We start from the raw sequence: 15,525 nt of genomic DNA, 5'->3' as shown, positions 1-15,525 counted from the left end.
ACACAGACAGAGAGACACACAGACAGAGACACACAGACAGAGAGACACACAGACAGAGAGCCACACAGACAGAGAGCCACACAGACAGAGAGACACACAGACAGAGAGACACACAGACAGAGAGACACACAGACAGAGAGACAGACAGACAGGCCAGACGGGGACAGACAGGCCAGACGGGGACAGACAGGCCAGACGGGGACAGACAGGCCAGACGGGCGGGGGGCACACAAGGGGGAAGTGAGTGAGCTTGTAATGGGAAAGAAAGAAGCAAGAAGGAAAGCTAGAGCCCTTCCATAATTCTGCTGGAATATTAGCTGATAGAGGGAGGAAGAGGAGGAGGAGGGGGGAACCGCTGTGAGCATCGGGCCTCTGAACACTCCCCCACATGTGGTGTCAATTAGGAACAATCTTGTTTTCTACCCACCACTGCAGAGAAAGGAGGGTTTTTGAGTAGTGTGTGTACGTGCATTTGTGTTTTTTGGTCTGCAGACCTGCCAGAGAAACAGGCTGGATATTCCTTTTATATCAATGTCTTTAACTTTAAGCACACATGTAGACTCAGCCTTTCGGCTGTTCACACGAAGACAAGCAGGCCTTCAAACGAGCACAATCACACTAACATATGACAGAAGAAAAGCGTGGATGACACACATCGGCTCAAGGGCTCACCATGCTGCTGACTGTACATACAAAGGTGAATACGCACCGAGTTAAGTGCTGATAGAATCATTTTTAAAGTGCATAAAAGTTGGTCTAATTTACTGGAAAGTCTACTAAGTGAGACTTTGACCTCGTGTTTCTTGGCTATTACATTGTTTTGTTCACAAGCTCGGTTGCTAGTGAAGAGATGCCGTTTATTACTAGTCAGATCCAAAATCACAAGTGACATGACTTGAGTGGCCCGTTACCACGGTAACATCCCCTTCTTAAAAAGAGTCAGCTGAACATTTTCTCATCTCATAAAAATGTTGTCAAAAGTCTCAGGTCAAACATTTTTATGAGATGTAGCAATATAGCACATTACTTCTTACTAATAGCGGTCTGTTTTAGAAACATTACAATGCATGTCAAAACATCTGGTTTTTATCTACCTGCAACAGTGTCTGATGAACAAACGTTCATTTTAGGCCCTTATCAGGGATTCCGTTAGCCGGTAATTGCCGGATGTTGGCTGCTTAAGCTGATAAATAAAATGGTAGCCGGGGCTTCGGTTTCAGCACCATTCCCTCACTCCTTGCACGCCGTCTTACGTGCATGTGCCTGCTGCTGAGTAGAGAGCGCAAGAGAGGAGCCTTGGCATGGCCAAATGCAGGCTACTGTGCAACTCGCTAATCAGGTAGGATGCAATTACTACATTTGGATGGATTTATTTTCATCGTATTTATAATCATTAATTTTATCATCATTATTAATGTTTATCATTGTTTTTGAAACTCCAGTTGGTTACGGGCTTGTAAGTAAGCATTTCACTGTAAGGTCTACACCTGTTAAGGGCTTGTAAGTAAGCATTTCACTGTGAGGTTGTATTCTGTGCATGTGACGGTATAAAATTTGATTTGATTATTATGCAAACCTATTTATTAATTCATCTAAACCAGTTCTTTAGAAATGTCAAATGTGGTTTATTTCATTCCGTTTCCATTTTCGTTGGCTAAATTAAGTTCAATCTGTCTTTTTTAATTGTGCCTGTAGTAAAATAAATATAATTATTGTCTTATTGTTGTCATTTGTTAGGTAAAGTAAGCACTAGCCTTTCTTGGTAATTGCTGCAATATAGCCTGTTCAAACTTGAGTGACAGTTTAAACCAGTCCTTATGTGTTTTTTTATTATTTATTCTGTTGAGCCAATTTAAGTTACAACTGTACTGTTGCGTTTGCCTCAATAGGAGATCCTGCTCGTATTTTCCCTATAAATAATGGCTTGACTTATTTTCGATATTACCCTAACGATGTTTACAAACTTTCGTGAAGGTGTGGTGTGACTATTAGCCTATTATACAGCAGGCGTATGATATGAATGCAGTGCACGCCGGCGCTCCAACTGACTCCGACAGTTCAACTTGAGGTGAGGAAGAACGTGTCAGGCCTACCAAAGTTACTCCTATAATCTAACAATATAATGCCTATTTTTATAAAAATGTACAAAGTAGGCCTCCCGAGTGCAGCAGCGGACTAAGGAGCTGCATCGCAGTGCTTGAGGCATCACTACAGCCTCGGGTTCGATCCCAGGCTGCGTCACAGCCGGGATAGGGTTCGGCCGTAGGGGAGTTGCAGCGATGGGACAAGTCTGTAACTACCAATTCTCAATATCACGAAATTGGGGGAAAAAGAGGGGTAAAAGTACATATGTTAAAATATTAATAGGCCTATCAGAGAGTGGATGCCTACGGTGCTCAACTCTCCGACAGCTGAACCGAGACGGACAATTGCTTTAGGAAAGTGAAAACCAATAAAATAATATTCTATAAAGTTTTGCATATGCTACACACCGAAACACAACAAATATAGTATTAGTAATTTGTTATAATCTTAGGGATATGTAAATGTGGCTCATATAACTCTTGTTTAATGATGGTGCTGGCTGCCTGGGTGGATGTCGTAACGGGTTGCACACCCAATGCATATGGATGACCGGTACATTTCTCAAATCGAGATCTTGGGACTTGAGATGGCTCTTCATGTTTGTGCAGTTAAGATTTATGAAGAAGTGCATGTTAAGTGTCAAATGAAAAAATCTGCAGTTCTATCTGAATAAACCCATTTGAACTTGGCACTACAAGGTTCTATCCGCAATCAAATCACGAGCCTGAACAAATAGACGGACCAATCAGAACACATCTTTGCCATCTCTCTAAGGACGGTTAAGATTAGTCTAGCCAGAAATAATGGCACGCAAGCTAAAAAAGACTGTCAGAAATCTTAAAGTAAATGATAACATTGTTGTTCAGTGACGACAGGTATTTGTCGGAAGATCATTTCTTAATGTATTTGATGATGGGTTCGGACAATCTTGGTAAAACTGTTCTATAATTGATGCATTCAAATAGCTACAGTTTTCTGTATAATTCAGAAGTGTCAGATAGAATGGCTAAACCTAGATTGACATTTCATTGCCATGAAGTTTAATGTGGGTACTTTGGGTACCTTTAAGGTGAGGACCTTGATGGGTTATGAAATAAGAATTCACTACAGAATTGTTGAGATCTGGGATGTGAACATTTAGAGGTTCAATATCTCAGAACTACAGTATGCTTCAGATACAGCCTTAGAGTCCTAACGTCACAAAATGTCTGATTAATGAAAATCTTCAAATGAAAACACCTGTCCGGTGCCAAATGTTTCTAAGAGAAACTCTGGTGTACCTGTATGTGTGAGTGTGTGTGTATGTACAGTGGGGCAAACAATTATTTAGTCAGCCACCAATTGTGCAAGTTCTCCCACTTAAAAAGATGAGAGAGGCCTGTAATTTTCATCATAGGTACACTTCAACTGTGACAGACAAACTGAGAAAAAAAAATCAAGAAAATCACATTGTAGGATTTTTAATGAATGTATTTGCAAATTATGGTGGAAAATAAGTATTTGGTCAATAACAAAAGTTTCTCAATACTTAATACTTATATACCCTTTGTTGGCAATGACAAGAGGTCAAACGTTTCTGTAAGTCTTTACAAGGGTTTCACACACTGTTGCTGGTATTTTCGCCCATTCCTCCATGCAGATCTCCTCTAGAGCAGTGATGTTTTGGGGCTGTTGCTGGGCAACACGGACTTTCAACTCCCTCCAAAGATTTTCTATGGGGTTGAGATCTGGAGACTGGCTAGGCCACTCCAGGACCTTGTAATGCTTCTTACGAAGCCACTCCTTCGTTGCTCGGGCAGTGTGTTTGAGATCATTGTCATGCTGAAAGACCCAGCCACGTTTCATCTTCAATGCCCTTGCTGATGGAAGGAGGTTTTCACTCAAAATCTCACGATACATGGCCCCATTCATTATATCCTTTACACGGATCAGTCGTCCTGGTCCCTTTGCAGAAAAACAGCCCCAAAGCATGATGTTTCCACCCCCATGCTTCACAGTAGGTATGGTGTTCTTTGGATGCAACTCAGCATTCTTTGTCCTCCAAACAGACGAGTTGAGTTTTAACCAAAAAGTTATGTTTTGGTTTCATCTGACCATATGACATTCTCCCAATATTCTTCTGGATCATCCAAAGGCTCTCTCGCAAACTTCAGACGGGCCTGGACATGTACTGGCTTAAGCAGCGGGACACGTCTGGTACTGCAGGATTTGAGTCCCTGGTGGCGTAGTGTGTTACTGATGGTAGGCTTTGTTACTTTGGTCTCAGCTCTCTGCAGGTCATTCACTAGGTCCCCCCGTGTGGTTCTGGGATTTTTGTGAGATTCTTGCGTGGAGCCCCAGATCGAGGGAGATTATCAGTGGTTTTGTATGTCTTCCATTTCCTAATAATTGCTCCCACATTTGATTTCTTCAAACCAAGCTGCTTACCTATTGCAGATTTAGTCTTCCCAGCCTGGTGCAGGTCTACAATTTTGTTTCTGGTGTCCTTTGACAGCTCTTTGGTCTTGGCCATAGTGGAGTTTGGAGTGTGTGTTTGAGGTTGTGGACAGGTGTCTTTTATACTGATAACAAGTTCAAACAGGTGCAATTAATACAGGTAACAAGTGGAGGACAGAGGAGCCTCTTAAAGAAGAAGTTACAAGTCTGCGAGAGCCAGAAATCTTGCTTGTTTGTAGGTGACCAAAAACGTATTTTCCACCATAATTTGCAAATAAATTCATTAAAAATCCTACAATGTGATTTTCTGGATTTTTTCCTCATTTTGTCTGTCATAGTAGAAGTGTACCTATGATGAAAATTACAGGCCTCTCATATTTTTAAGTGGGAGAACTTGCACAATTGGTGGCTGACTAAATACTTTTTTGCCCCACTGTATATATGTGTGTGTGTTGGGAATTAAGGATGTTTTATTGCCCCGTGCATACCCCCATGCATACTCACACGGCTGATTATGCTGTGGGACTGGTTGCGAGGCAGACGCGTCACTGGACACACACGCTGTCACACACACCACCAGTCACACACACACTCACTCTCTCTCTCTCTCGGGACGTTCTGCTTGTTTCAGACAGACAAGAGGAAGTCTCCCCTCTAAAAGATTCATGAGCGTGCTTCAATTATGTATCTCCTTTCAAATTGTCCTGTTTAGACAACGTAAATTATTCATCCCTTCGTTGGTTCCCAGATAGATGGTTCTCTGTGCTGCCTGTGACAGAGGGAGTGATAAACCAGCATCTACACCACTGTTGATTTACAATCTACTATCCCCCATACTATCAAGCAATTTCAATCTACAATCCTCCATTGGTCAGCTTCTCATTCTGTGCAAGAAAGAAATAGCCTATTCCTAACAGACAGACAGTTGTAGGACGATAGATCCCAAATCCGTGCAATCCGTAGGAATAGGCTACATAAAAAAAAATGAAAATAAAGTGTCGATAAACTATTATTTCTTCACATTATAAGCGCAGCGAAGCAACAAGGCAGTAAACTATATGTCCGAATGTTCGTTCCATAAAGCAATTAGGCACTGTACATACCAGACGTTTCATGTGACAGAAATTAAAATAGCAGTTTGAAATGTAGAAAGAGGGGGAGATATAAAGATGCAACAACTGGCATGGGTTGATAATGACTAGGATAGGGCCTTTGGCTACTGGACTATGAAATAAAGCTGATGTGAAAACCAATAGAACAATTGCATATGGAAGTCTTTATAAAATAATTGCCTCCATGTTTCTATGGTGGGATTTTGGCTACTTTGAAGCAAGGTAAGAAATGCCTCATAACATAAAGTTTTACTTCAAGGTTCAAGACGTGTTTTTAAAATGCCTACTGCCTCCAGCTCATTGCAAAGCGGTGTGTGAAGTGCTAAGTCTGCCTACCGTTGCCTATGCACTTGAATGACGAATGGGAAGTAGTCATCAATAACAAGCTGAGAAAAAAAAGTTGCTCTTTTTAATCGTGGCATTCAAAGCGGTTTTAAAAACTGATTGCATATAGAATTGTTGCGCAATGATTGGGCTTATAAAATCATGTTTCACTCCAGCAGCACACAGGAGCAGAAAGCGCCTGGCCAGTTAGTCCAGACGATAACCTTACCTCTGGCTCTATACTTCCTGTAATAAGTCTGGCATGTAACTAGAGACAACTTTTTGACCCCTGGGCCGGCCGGCCAGACAGGGAGAGAGAGAGAGAAGCAGGGCAGGTCTGTGTGTAGGAGTCTATGTCGAAGCACCAGGTGTGTGTGTGCACGCATGGGAGGGGTGGGGGGAATAGACACACTGAAAACAGGGCTGGGACTTAAGGTACTGAGCCACAATAAGGTGAGGGGGTTTGAGTGCTCTCCCCTTCAAAGCTTATCTGCCTTGGGGCACTCTTGGGAAAAAAAAAGCCCTCACCCTCCTCACCCCTCTTACAGTCCCTCGACCTCCCAAAGACTAGCCTCTACAAAAGACAAAAGAGGGCTTAGAGGGGCAAAAGCACCCTGTCCTACTGAATGTTCTCTTTAATAACCCCCCCCCTACCCCAATAAAAGTGTGTGTGAGCTAGAGAGTGTGTGCGCGCCATAACTCACCAGCTGAACGTAGGCCACTTTATAATCCGGTCTCTTCACTTTCTGGTTGAGGTGGTTTCTCTTCTTATTCGTACCTGTGAGATGAAGCGAGAGAGAAAGCGAGAGACAGAGCGAGAGAGACAGAGCGAGAGAGCGCTATGGTTGGTAAAAAGTATCAACCAAGTAGAATCGAGGAGATTAGTTCCCTACTTAAGCCAATTGTTGTCTTTTGTAACGGCAAAACATGCCAACGACTAGAGGTTTGGCTAAAGTAGAAATGTAGAAGGTGCCTGTGTGGTTGTAAAATAGAGCAGACCCTGGTCCTGTTGACTGAGGAATGCAGGTGAACCTCTTACTTCCCCAGTCGGTGGTAATGACCTCATGCCTATCAGAGAGAGAAAAACAACCACAACCAAAAGAGAGGGACTGTTGCTGTAGATTAGAGTAAGCTTCATCTATTATGGAAGGATGTTGCATCTTGCTGTTGATGACGCTGTGCGTCAATGTTTAAACTGTAGGCCTATAAACTATTAGCAGAACTATGGAAGAGTATTTTGTTTTTTTATTAGGATCGCCAATTAAGTGGCTACTGTTCCTGGGGCCCAAACAGGAAACAAAACACAACAAATAAAATATATAAAACACTACATAATACAACGTAAAAAAACAATACAAAATACATAAAAGTGTCTCTCTTCGTAGTCCCCGTCATGCCGTAAGGTGATCTTTAAAAAAATAAAATGCTAGCTTGAGTTACCTGGGGTGGCAGAGAGTTCCATGTAGTCATGGCTCTATTTAATACTGTGTGTTTCCCAGCCTCTGTTCTGGGACCTGGGGACTTTGAAGACACCTCTGGCTACATGTCTGGCATGGTGCCGATGAGGGTCCGAACTGCGAGCCAACTGCTTGAACAGACATTTCAGTACCTTTAACCCATCAGCACCTTTCGCACAAAGACCAACAGTGATGCAGTCAGTCTCTCCTCAGCTTTGACCCAGGAGAGACTGACATGCATACCACTGACATTCGTCCTCTGTGTACATCTAAATGCTGCACTGTTCTGGGCCAACTGCAATTTTCCTATGTCCTTTGGCGCACATGACCACACATCTGGGCAGTAGTCCAGAAGTGACAAAACTAGGGCCTGTAGGACCTGGCTGGTTGATTTACATGTCATGAAAACAGAGCAACGCCCTACCACGGACAGACCTCTTACCATTTTAGCAACCATTGAATCTATATGTTTTGACTATGACAGCTTGCTATCTAGGGTTAGTCTACACTTGCTCAACTGCCACATTATTCAGTAATAGATCTAGATGAGGTTTAGGGTTGAGTTAGTGATTTGTCCTAAAAACAATGTTTTTAGTTTGAGATATTTATCACCAGCCTATTGCAATTTACCATTCTAAAACTGACTGGAGCTCTAAGTTAAGGATGTTAGAGGAAGTGTACCTATTAAACCCACCAAAATGTCTGGACTTTTCAAACATATACTGCCATAATTTCTGTAAGAAACATGGAGAGAAAATTTAAGATGACTCTCTCATGTGAAGTATTATGACATTACATAAAACATTGTTTTATAAGATATACAAATATTTGATAAAATGTGTAAAGTCCAAACTGGGCTTCATGGGTACCGAATGCACCATTTAAGCCCATGGGTGTTCTAAATACGCCCACCTCGTAAATAATTTCAAAACTTTAAAAAACGTGCAAACTTAAATTAATTATATTAATCTAAAGTTATTAATATAAACTGATCATGACTATTCATCATCAAAGTATCACTCATAACGGGGGGGTCCAATCGTATCCATAGAGTGAATTTAGGTGTTTGTTCTTGCCAACCATTACACACCGGATTCAACTAGAGACTTCAATCAAGAGATGATTAGATGAATCAGGTGTGTTATTGCTTGGTTAAAAAACAACAAAAAACTGTCACCAACACTGGCCCTAAGTGGGATGAGAAGCCATTTACAAAAACCATAAAACATAACTTTCAATGTGTGCTGCCATCCTGTTAGAAGGTAACAGATTATTTTATTACAATGGTTAAATTGGATTTTCATTGTGTTCAATGGTGTTATTTGCCCCCTAGTGGCGCTTTCTGGTACTTAGAAAGACGACGCAAACAGGAAGTACAGAATTTGTTTTGCACGCATAGAAGCAGCTACAAACAACGCTACGGTGCAGGTCTTTCAATGTAGTTATTTCTTGTCACGCTTCAGCCTTGGAAAAATATTAGTTTGTAAGTTCGATTCAAGCATTTAGCTAATGATGATAATCTTGTTATTGATAGAGTTGCTTACATATCAATGTTGGTTGCATTTACTCACAAATTGCAATGCCTTTAATGTATGTCGTTAGCTGTATTACTTTGCTCATGCGTCATGCAAACGAATTGTAAAATATACAATACTGTAGTTTTGTTACTGTTTGTAGTGTAATATGCTTTGTTATTCTACATAGATGGTTATACATTATTAGAGTAATGAAAGGAGCATTTACCATATGGTTAACAATTAGCTATATGGTTTGGCATCATGCCAGATGCATGGTACCTTAGCGCGTGCTTTGTATTTATGCAACTTAAAATATTTAATGTACAGCTACAGTATGTCGGTGTGAATTGAACACTAAAGTATATTATTTTCTGTATTTTGCAGTTTCACAACATAAACGTTTTCAATATATTCATTCAAGAAAAGTCAAGCCTTGGGAGTTTTATTGAAGACTTAGTTGTTAGCTATCTGTCTAGTTTTGCATGGGAACGCAACTCAAGGGCAGAATACAATGACTTATCTGAAGCTGATTCACTGATTCGCTGTACTGCTATTCTTGTTAATTAGTTCAACAATGCCCCCACCCAAACAATGCCCCCACCACGTCCAATAGTCATATTCTTGTCCTTCATTTGTTTGCATTTTTGTCACCTACTTGTAGGCCTTCTGTTCCAGATGTCACTGAACCCTGATCTTATTCTTCTCTCTCTGCATCAACGACTAGTTGTCCACTCCAAGACGTTTGGAGTGGGTACGGAGGTTTCTAATTGTTGCTAATCTGGGTAAAGGCACCATGGCTAGACAAATAAAATGAACAGCTGTCATTTGTGAGTTTTAATCGAATTATGAACAAATAAACAATTTATGCTCATGTTCATTGAATAGTAGGGATATCAAAACACTATCCCATGTGTTTCAATGCAAACTGGGCTTAACAGGAGCATACTGGGCTTAACAGGAGCATACTGGGCTTAACAGGAGCATACTGGGCTTAACAGGAGCATACTGGGCTTAACAGGAGCATACTGGGCTTAACTGGAACAACCGTGATTTGGGTTGAAAAAGACAGAATAGCAAAATCAAATCATAAAATATTTGGACACCAATGGTTTGGGGTATAAAAATACACGATATATACAATATTATTATTAGTTAATAATGATCATATGGAACTAGATTTACATGAAGGAAGGAGTGCTTTTTGTGCTACCCTACCCTTTTTGTGCTAAGTCCTCTGGAGATAAAAATGTCAAATTAACAACGACAAAAATATATATACGTATATATTTAAAACAATGCAAGGTTAACTTAACCTGTTGCTTCTACTCGGGACGCTTGCGTCCCAACTAGAGCTCTGGAAATGCAAATGCGCTACGCTAAATGCTAATAGTATTAGTTAAAACTCAAAAGTTCATTAAAATACACATGCAGGGTATCGAATTAAAGCTACACTCGTTGTGAATCCAGGCAACAAGTCAGATTTTTAAAATGCTTTTCGGCGAAAGCATGAGAAGCTATTATCTGATAGCATGCAACACCCCAAAAGACCCACAGGGGACGTAAACAAAATAATTAGCATTTCGGCGTAACACAAACCGCACAATAAAATAGAAAACATTCATTACCTTTCACCATCTTCTTTGTTGGCACTCCTAGATGTCCCATAAACACTATTTGGGTCTTTATTTCGATTAAATCGGTCCATATAAAGCCTAGATATCATTATATGTAGACTGTGTGATAAACGAAAAAAAACATAGTTTCAAAACGTAACGTCATTTTTTAAAATTCAAAAAGTCGACGATAAACTTTCACAAAACACTTCAAATACGTTTGTAATGCAACTTTAGGTATTAGTAAACGTTAATAAGCGATAAAATTCATCAGGAGGCGATGTAAAGATCATTAGCTGTCCGTCTGGAAAAATGTCCGGCTAGAAACTCAACGAAAATATCCGGTCCTAGACCGGAGGAGATACGGTGTCCTGCATGTGTTTGACCAAGAAAAAACTCGAAGGGAAATGACAAGACTCTAGACACCGTGTGGAAGCTGTAGGTACTGCAACCTCAGTCAATTAATTGTGGTTCACCTTTATCAATGGGTTCAAGTAGCGCATGGATATATTTTCCCATTTTCAGTGATCAGTTTTTCCTGTGCTTTTCGATGTAAATGCCGTTCTGGTAAAGCCACAGCAGTGATTTAACCAGTTTTTTTAAACATCTGAGTGTTTTCTATCCACACAGACTAAGCAAATGCATATACTATATTCCTGGCATGAGTAGCAGGGCGCTGAAATGTTGCGCGATTTTTAACAGAATGTTCAAAAAAGTAGAGGGTCGACTTAAGAGGTTAACAGTCAAATAAAACAATGCATAAAAAAATGTAAGCTGTGAATGCCTGAAATCTATTATCTTGTTGTAGTTAACCAAGTTATTACTACTGTGTGACTGAAATGAAGGCACAACTGCTAGCATGAACACCCCATATTCCAATTGTCAAGAAATAGTAAATAATGCCAATGAAATATGCTATCATGTGCATATATCAGTACATTCATCTCTTCATTTTACATAGAGTATGATCACTTATCTGAAAAGGTACACAAAATATGTTTCTCAGCATCGCCACAACCTTTTTTGCCACAACCTTTCTCACATTTAACTTACACTAACTTAATAATTAAACATCTGACTGGCTTATGGATAACAACCAGATGAATTGGTTGAAACATTAAAACAGCAGAATCTTTTTATTTCTTTGGATCAAAAGATTGAAGTGGGCCTAATAGGTACACTTACCCTGTCTTTTACTGTCATAGCTGAAGTGTATACGGTTGAGTCGTCCGCGTACATAGACACGCAGGCTTTATGAAAATAAACGGCCCAAGTAGACTGCCCTGCGGTACACCACATTCAACTGGATTTGCATTAGAGAGGCTTTTATTAAAGAGAACCCTCTGTGTTCTATTAGATAGGTAACTCTCAATCCATAATAAGGCAGATGATGTAAATCCACAACACCGACATTCTTCAGAAATAGGTTATGATCAATGACAGCAAAAGCTGCACTGAAATCTAACAAAACAGCTCTCACAAAATTCCTATCAATAAAAGCTGACCAAAGCAAATCCCCATGTTCTCACAAACACAAAAGAACAACTAAACAATCCAACAAGCCATTTGTGGGCTTTTGCACCTTTAGAACTCCTGTTTAAACATTAGCCTGATCTTCCAGCCATCAGGCAACTGATAACTTCCGTTACCATGGGAACAATTTATGACATGAAAAACGAGGGAAACATTCCGCTACAGTGAGTCATTTGTGTGTGTGTGTGTGTGTGTAATGATCACCAGCCAGGCAGCCCACAGCTCAGGGAAAGCCCTTACCAGGGTCGTAAAACGCCCCCATCACAACCCCTACCTATGTGGAGGCCCCCCGTGTGGGTGTGAAAGACAGGTGAGAGTAAGTGTAGGGGGGGGACCTTCGCCCCCAACTCAGAGTCAGGTGACACACACACACAGGTAGGCTAAGTCCCCATGATGGTGTTGTTTGTCATATCCCCCCTACCCCAAGTTGCACCACTACATTCACCCCATCCTACCACACAAAGGCGCATGCATGCACACACAAACTATTTTTTTGAAGGGGGATTGTGGTTTGGCAGCCGACTACCACGTTACAAATCCCAAAGCCGGAGGGGTAGCCATGGCAACGCCTTCCAAAATACCCGAGCCCGCCTGCCGCCCAGGGAGAGAGAGAAGGGGTCATTTGCGTCCCTCTCTCTCTCTCTCTCTCGTTCCCCTCTTTAGGCTGCCAATGGCATGGAACCCCTGACGCAGGCAGGGATACCTTCTCTGACGCACCTCGGGATCGCCTGGGCCCCCCTCGCCAGCTCAGTTATTTTTTTCTTTCCTTCTCTCGCTCTCCCCTTCCCCCCCCCCTTGCCTTTAACGCAGCTCTCGTAAAGAGAGGTCTAATGGGTTCTTTTCCATATTACGTAGGCTTGGCGTCTCGCTGTCTCCCTCTGCCGCTCTCTCTCTCTGGGGTTCTCTCTCTCTCTCTCCGTCTTTCTCTGCCCCAAAGAGAGAGGGGGCTCCTCTTGGCCCTCCAAGCCCAGCAGCACGCCTTCCTTCGATGGCCCTCCCTGCATCACCACAATTGCTCTGGTCTCCAGGCCTCTCTTTCTGCTGCTCTCACTTTTTCTCTCTCCCTCCCTCCCTCCTTCCTGCCAGGAGCTAGCAAATTCGTAGCCCCGTAAAAGAGCCTCTAAACAGCCCATGCTAACCCTAAATGTTTCCTCCCCCATGAAATGCCAAGATAATAATTTAGTCAAATCATATAACCTCTCTCTGTGGCTTTGTGATCATCTAAACTTTAGAAGGGGAGAATGGGAGAGAGGGATGGATGGAGCGAGGGGTAAGGTGTGTGTGTGTGTGTGTGTTACGCCTTGGAGCAGGAGGACGAGTGCAGGGGCACCTTGGGACAGCTGTAGGCCGGAGTGCTACAGCAGCAGATTCTGTGATAAGCAGCTGTGGTGGAAAGTCCAGCCAGGCACGCTAACCACAATCACTGCTAACTGCTAAACAACTCCTGCTTATCAATGGATACTCGATAGCTAAACATGCTAACGACCGCAAAAACACTTGTCACTGCTCGTCAATGGATAAAAAGATTACCTAGATAGCTAACAACAAAAAAACGATTTCCCTCACTGCAATAGGTTAATATGCTAACAACCTAAAAACCCGCTCTTCTTAACAAATTAAAATAATACCTCTATAGCTAACTGCTAAGAACACTCCTCTCACTGTTAATTAATTAATAAATGGGGTTAGCTAAACGTGCTACCCACTGCAAAACATACCATTTTACAAATGATCAAAGTTATTATCCCCAAGGTGAAAATGGTCTTGGATTGTGCTCAAAATAAACTTGTTTGTCACTTTCTTTTTCTTCTTTTAAACTTAGGTCAGAGAGCTTTGTTTTGTGTTATCCGCAATGATGTGATGTGTGGTTTAAATTAGGGGGTTTAATGGTCATAAAAAATGCACAAAATAAATCTACCAACCAATCATTTAAATACGTATTTTCCCTTGATTGACATATGGTATGTTTAATGATACTCACAGTATTGTATCCTTGTGCGGACAGCTCCCACTGGAACGTTGTAAATCTTCTCCAGGTAGTTCCTCACGTCACATTTGGTCATTCTGTCCACAGGTCATGAACAGGCAAAAAGAGAGGAGCCCGAGGGGGGAGGGAAAATAAATCAACAGCGTTAGCCTATGGAAGATAACGCCCAGGTGAAGTGGCCTATTTCTACAGACCAAACATCAGTTTCACGACAAGTAGAGCGATATGGTCCACAGATATAGGACAGACTTCTTTTTTGACATATGGCTTAGGCCTACACAAAGCAAACTCTTAATGTAGACCTGGGTATTCTTCCTTAGGGTACATTAAGGAAAAACAAACAGTCCCATTTTCTTCCATTTTGTGCCTACTGAACAAGACCCAGCACTCATAAGGAACTACTGGCCCCACTCATTTACATTACAATGCTAACAGTCTAACATGATAAAAACCTGGGTGTTTATGACCTTGCATAGGCTAGTTTGAATACACCACATTAACCCACCATTTCACCAGTAGTGGTCCAAACAAAGTGGAAACACAATGTCCCTTAGAGTGCAGTGCAGTCAGTGTTCGCCAAAACCCCAGCTTCTTATTTTTTACTTTAGTTTATTCAGTAAATATTTTCTTCACTCTTTCTTGAACTGCATTATTGGTTAAGGGCTTGTAAGTAAGCATATCACGTTAAGGTCTCCACTTGTTGTACTACTCGGCGCATGTGACAAATACAATTGTATTTATCTCCAAATCAACATGGATCTCTTTCAGGGAGGGGAAGACATAGGGACTGAAACGTCTTCGGGCTAGAATAGCAGAGCAGTCCGGGTCAAGGGACAATGGCAATTCAGAAAAAGAAGAAAAAGTGTGAACAAACACATTTAGGATCATTTATTTATGGGGACCCAGAACAGTCTCCTTCGAGATGCAACACACAGATGCGCCTCCGTTTCCATTCCTCCTTCCCCTAATCCCTCCATCCTGTGTGTGTGCCAGAGGTTAGTGAAGCAGAGTAGAGTGGAATTAGGAGAGGAGAGAAAGAGAAGCGAGGCAGAGAAAGAGGGGTTGGAGAAGGAGAGAGAGAGAAAGAGTGAGTTAGAGAGTGGGAGAGGGCACTTGAGAAGATGAGGGAGAGAAAGTGTGTGATTGTGTGAGCGAGAGGATTTCCTAGAAAGCGGAGGGAGAGAAAGTGTGTGAGTGGAGAGGGGGGGGGGGGGGGTTGGGGAATAGAGTCCTCTCAGGGTCATTAGAGCGAGAACACTGATCCTGATTAAAGAGAGGAACATTCTCTTAATCCCTGCTGTCACACACTCCAATTATCCTCCTGCCACACACGCACACACTCACCCACTCAGAGCAGCAAGGAATTTCACTCAAGCAACAGCGCCCCTCTGATAGACAAGATAAAACAACAAACTCATACAAGTGCAGCGATAAAGGTAGACGATAGGAAGAGTCAACACT

The 15,525-nt window shown here is 41.8% G+C and overlaps 1 protein-coding gene across 2 annotated transcripts in view; it reads right to left on the bottom strand.

Annotated features, from left to right (window-relative positions):
* mrpl23 (mitochondrial ribosomal protein L23) overlaps nt 1–15,525 on the bottom strand; it is a 144,929-nt gene that overhangs the window by 89,555 nt on the left and 39,849 nt on the right. For both annotated transcript variants that reach the window (XM_029668814.2, XM_029668815.2), the window contains exons 3-4: nt 14,059–14,141; nt 6,662–6,735 (exon numbers count right to left, since the gene is read on the bottom strand). In XM_029668814.2, coding sequence (XP_029524674.1) covers nt 6,662–6,735; nt 14,059–14,141 — 157 coding nt within the window. The remainder of the gene's footprint in view (nt 1–6,661; nt 6,736–14,058; nt 14,142–15,525) is intronic.

Source organism: Oncorhynchus nerka, linkage group LG9a (genome assembly GCF_034236695.1).
Source record: "Oncorhynchus nerka isolate Pitt River linkage group LG9a, Oner_Uvic_2.0, whole genome shotgun sequence".
NCBI lineage: Eukaryota > Metazoa > Chordata > Actinopteri > Salmoniformes > Salmonidae > Oncorhynchus > Oncorhynchus nerka.
This window is presented reverse-complemented; position numbering and strand designations above follow the sequence as displayed.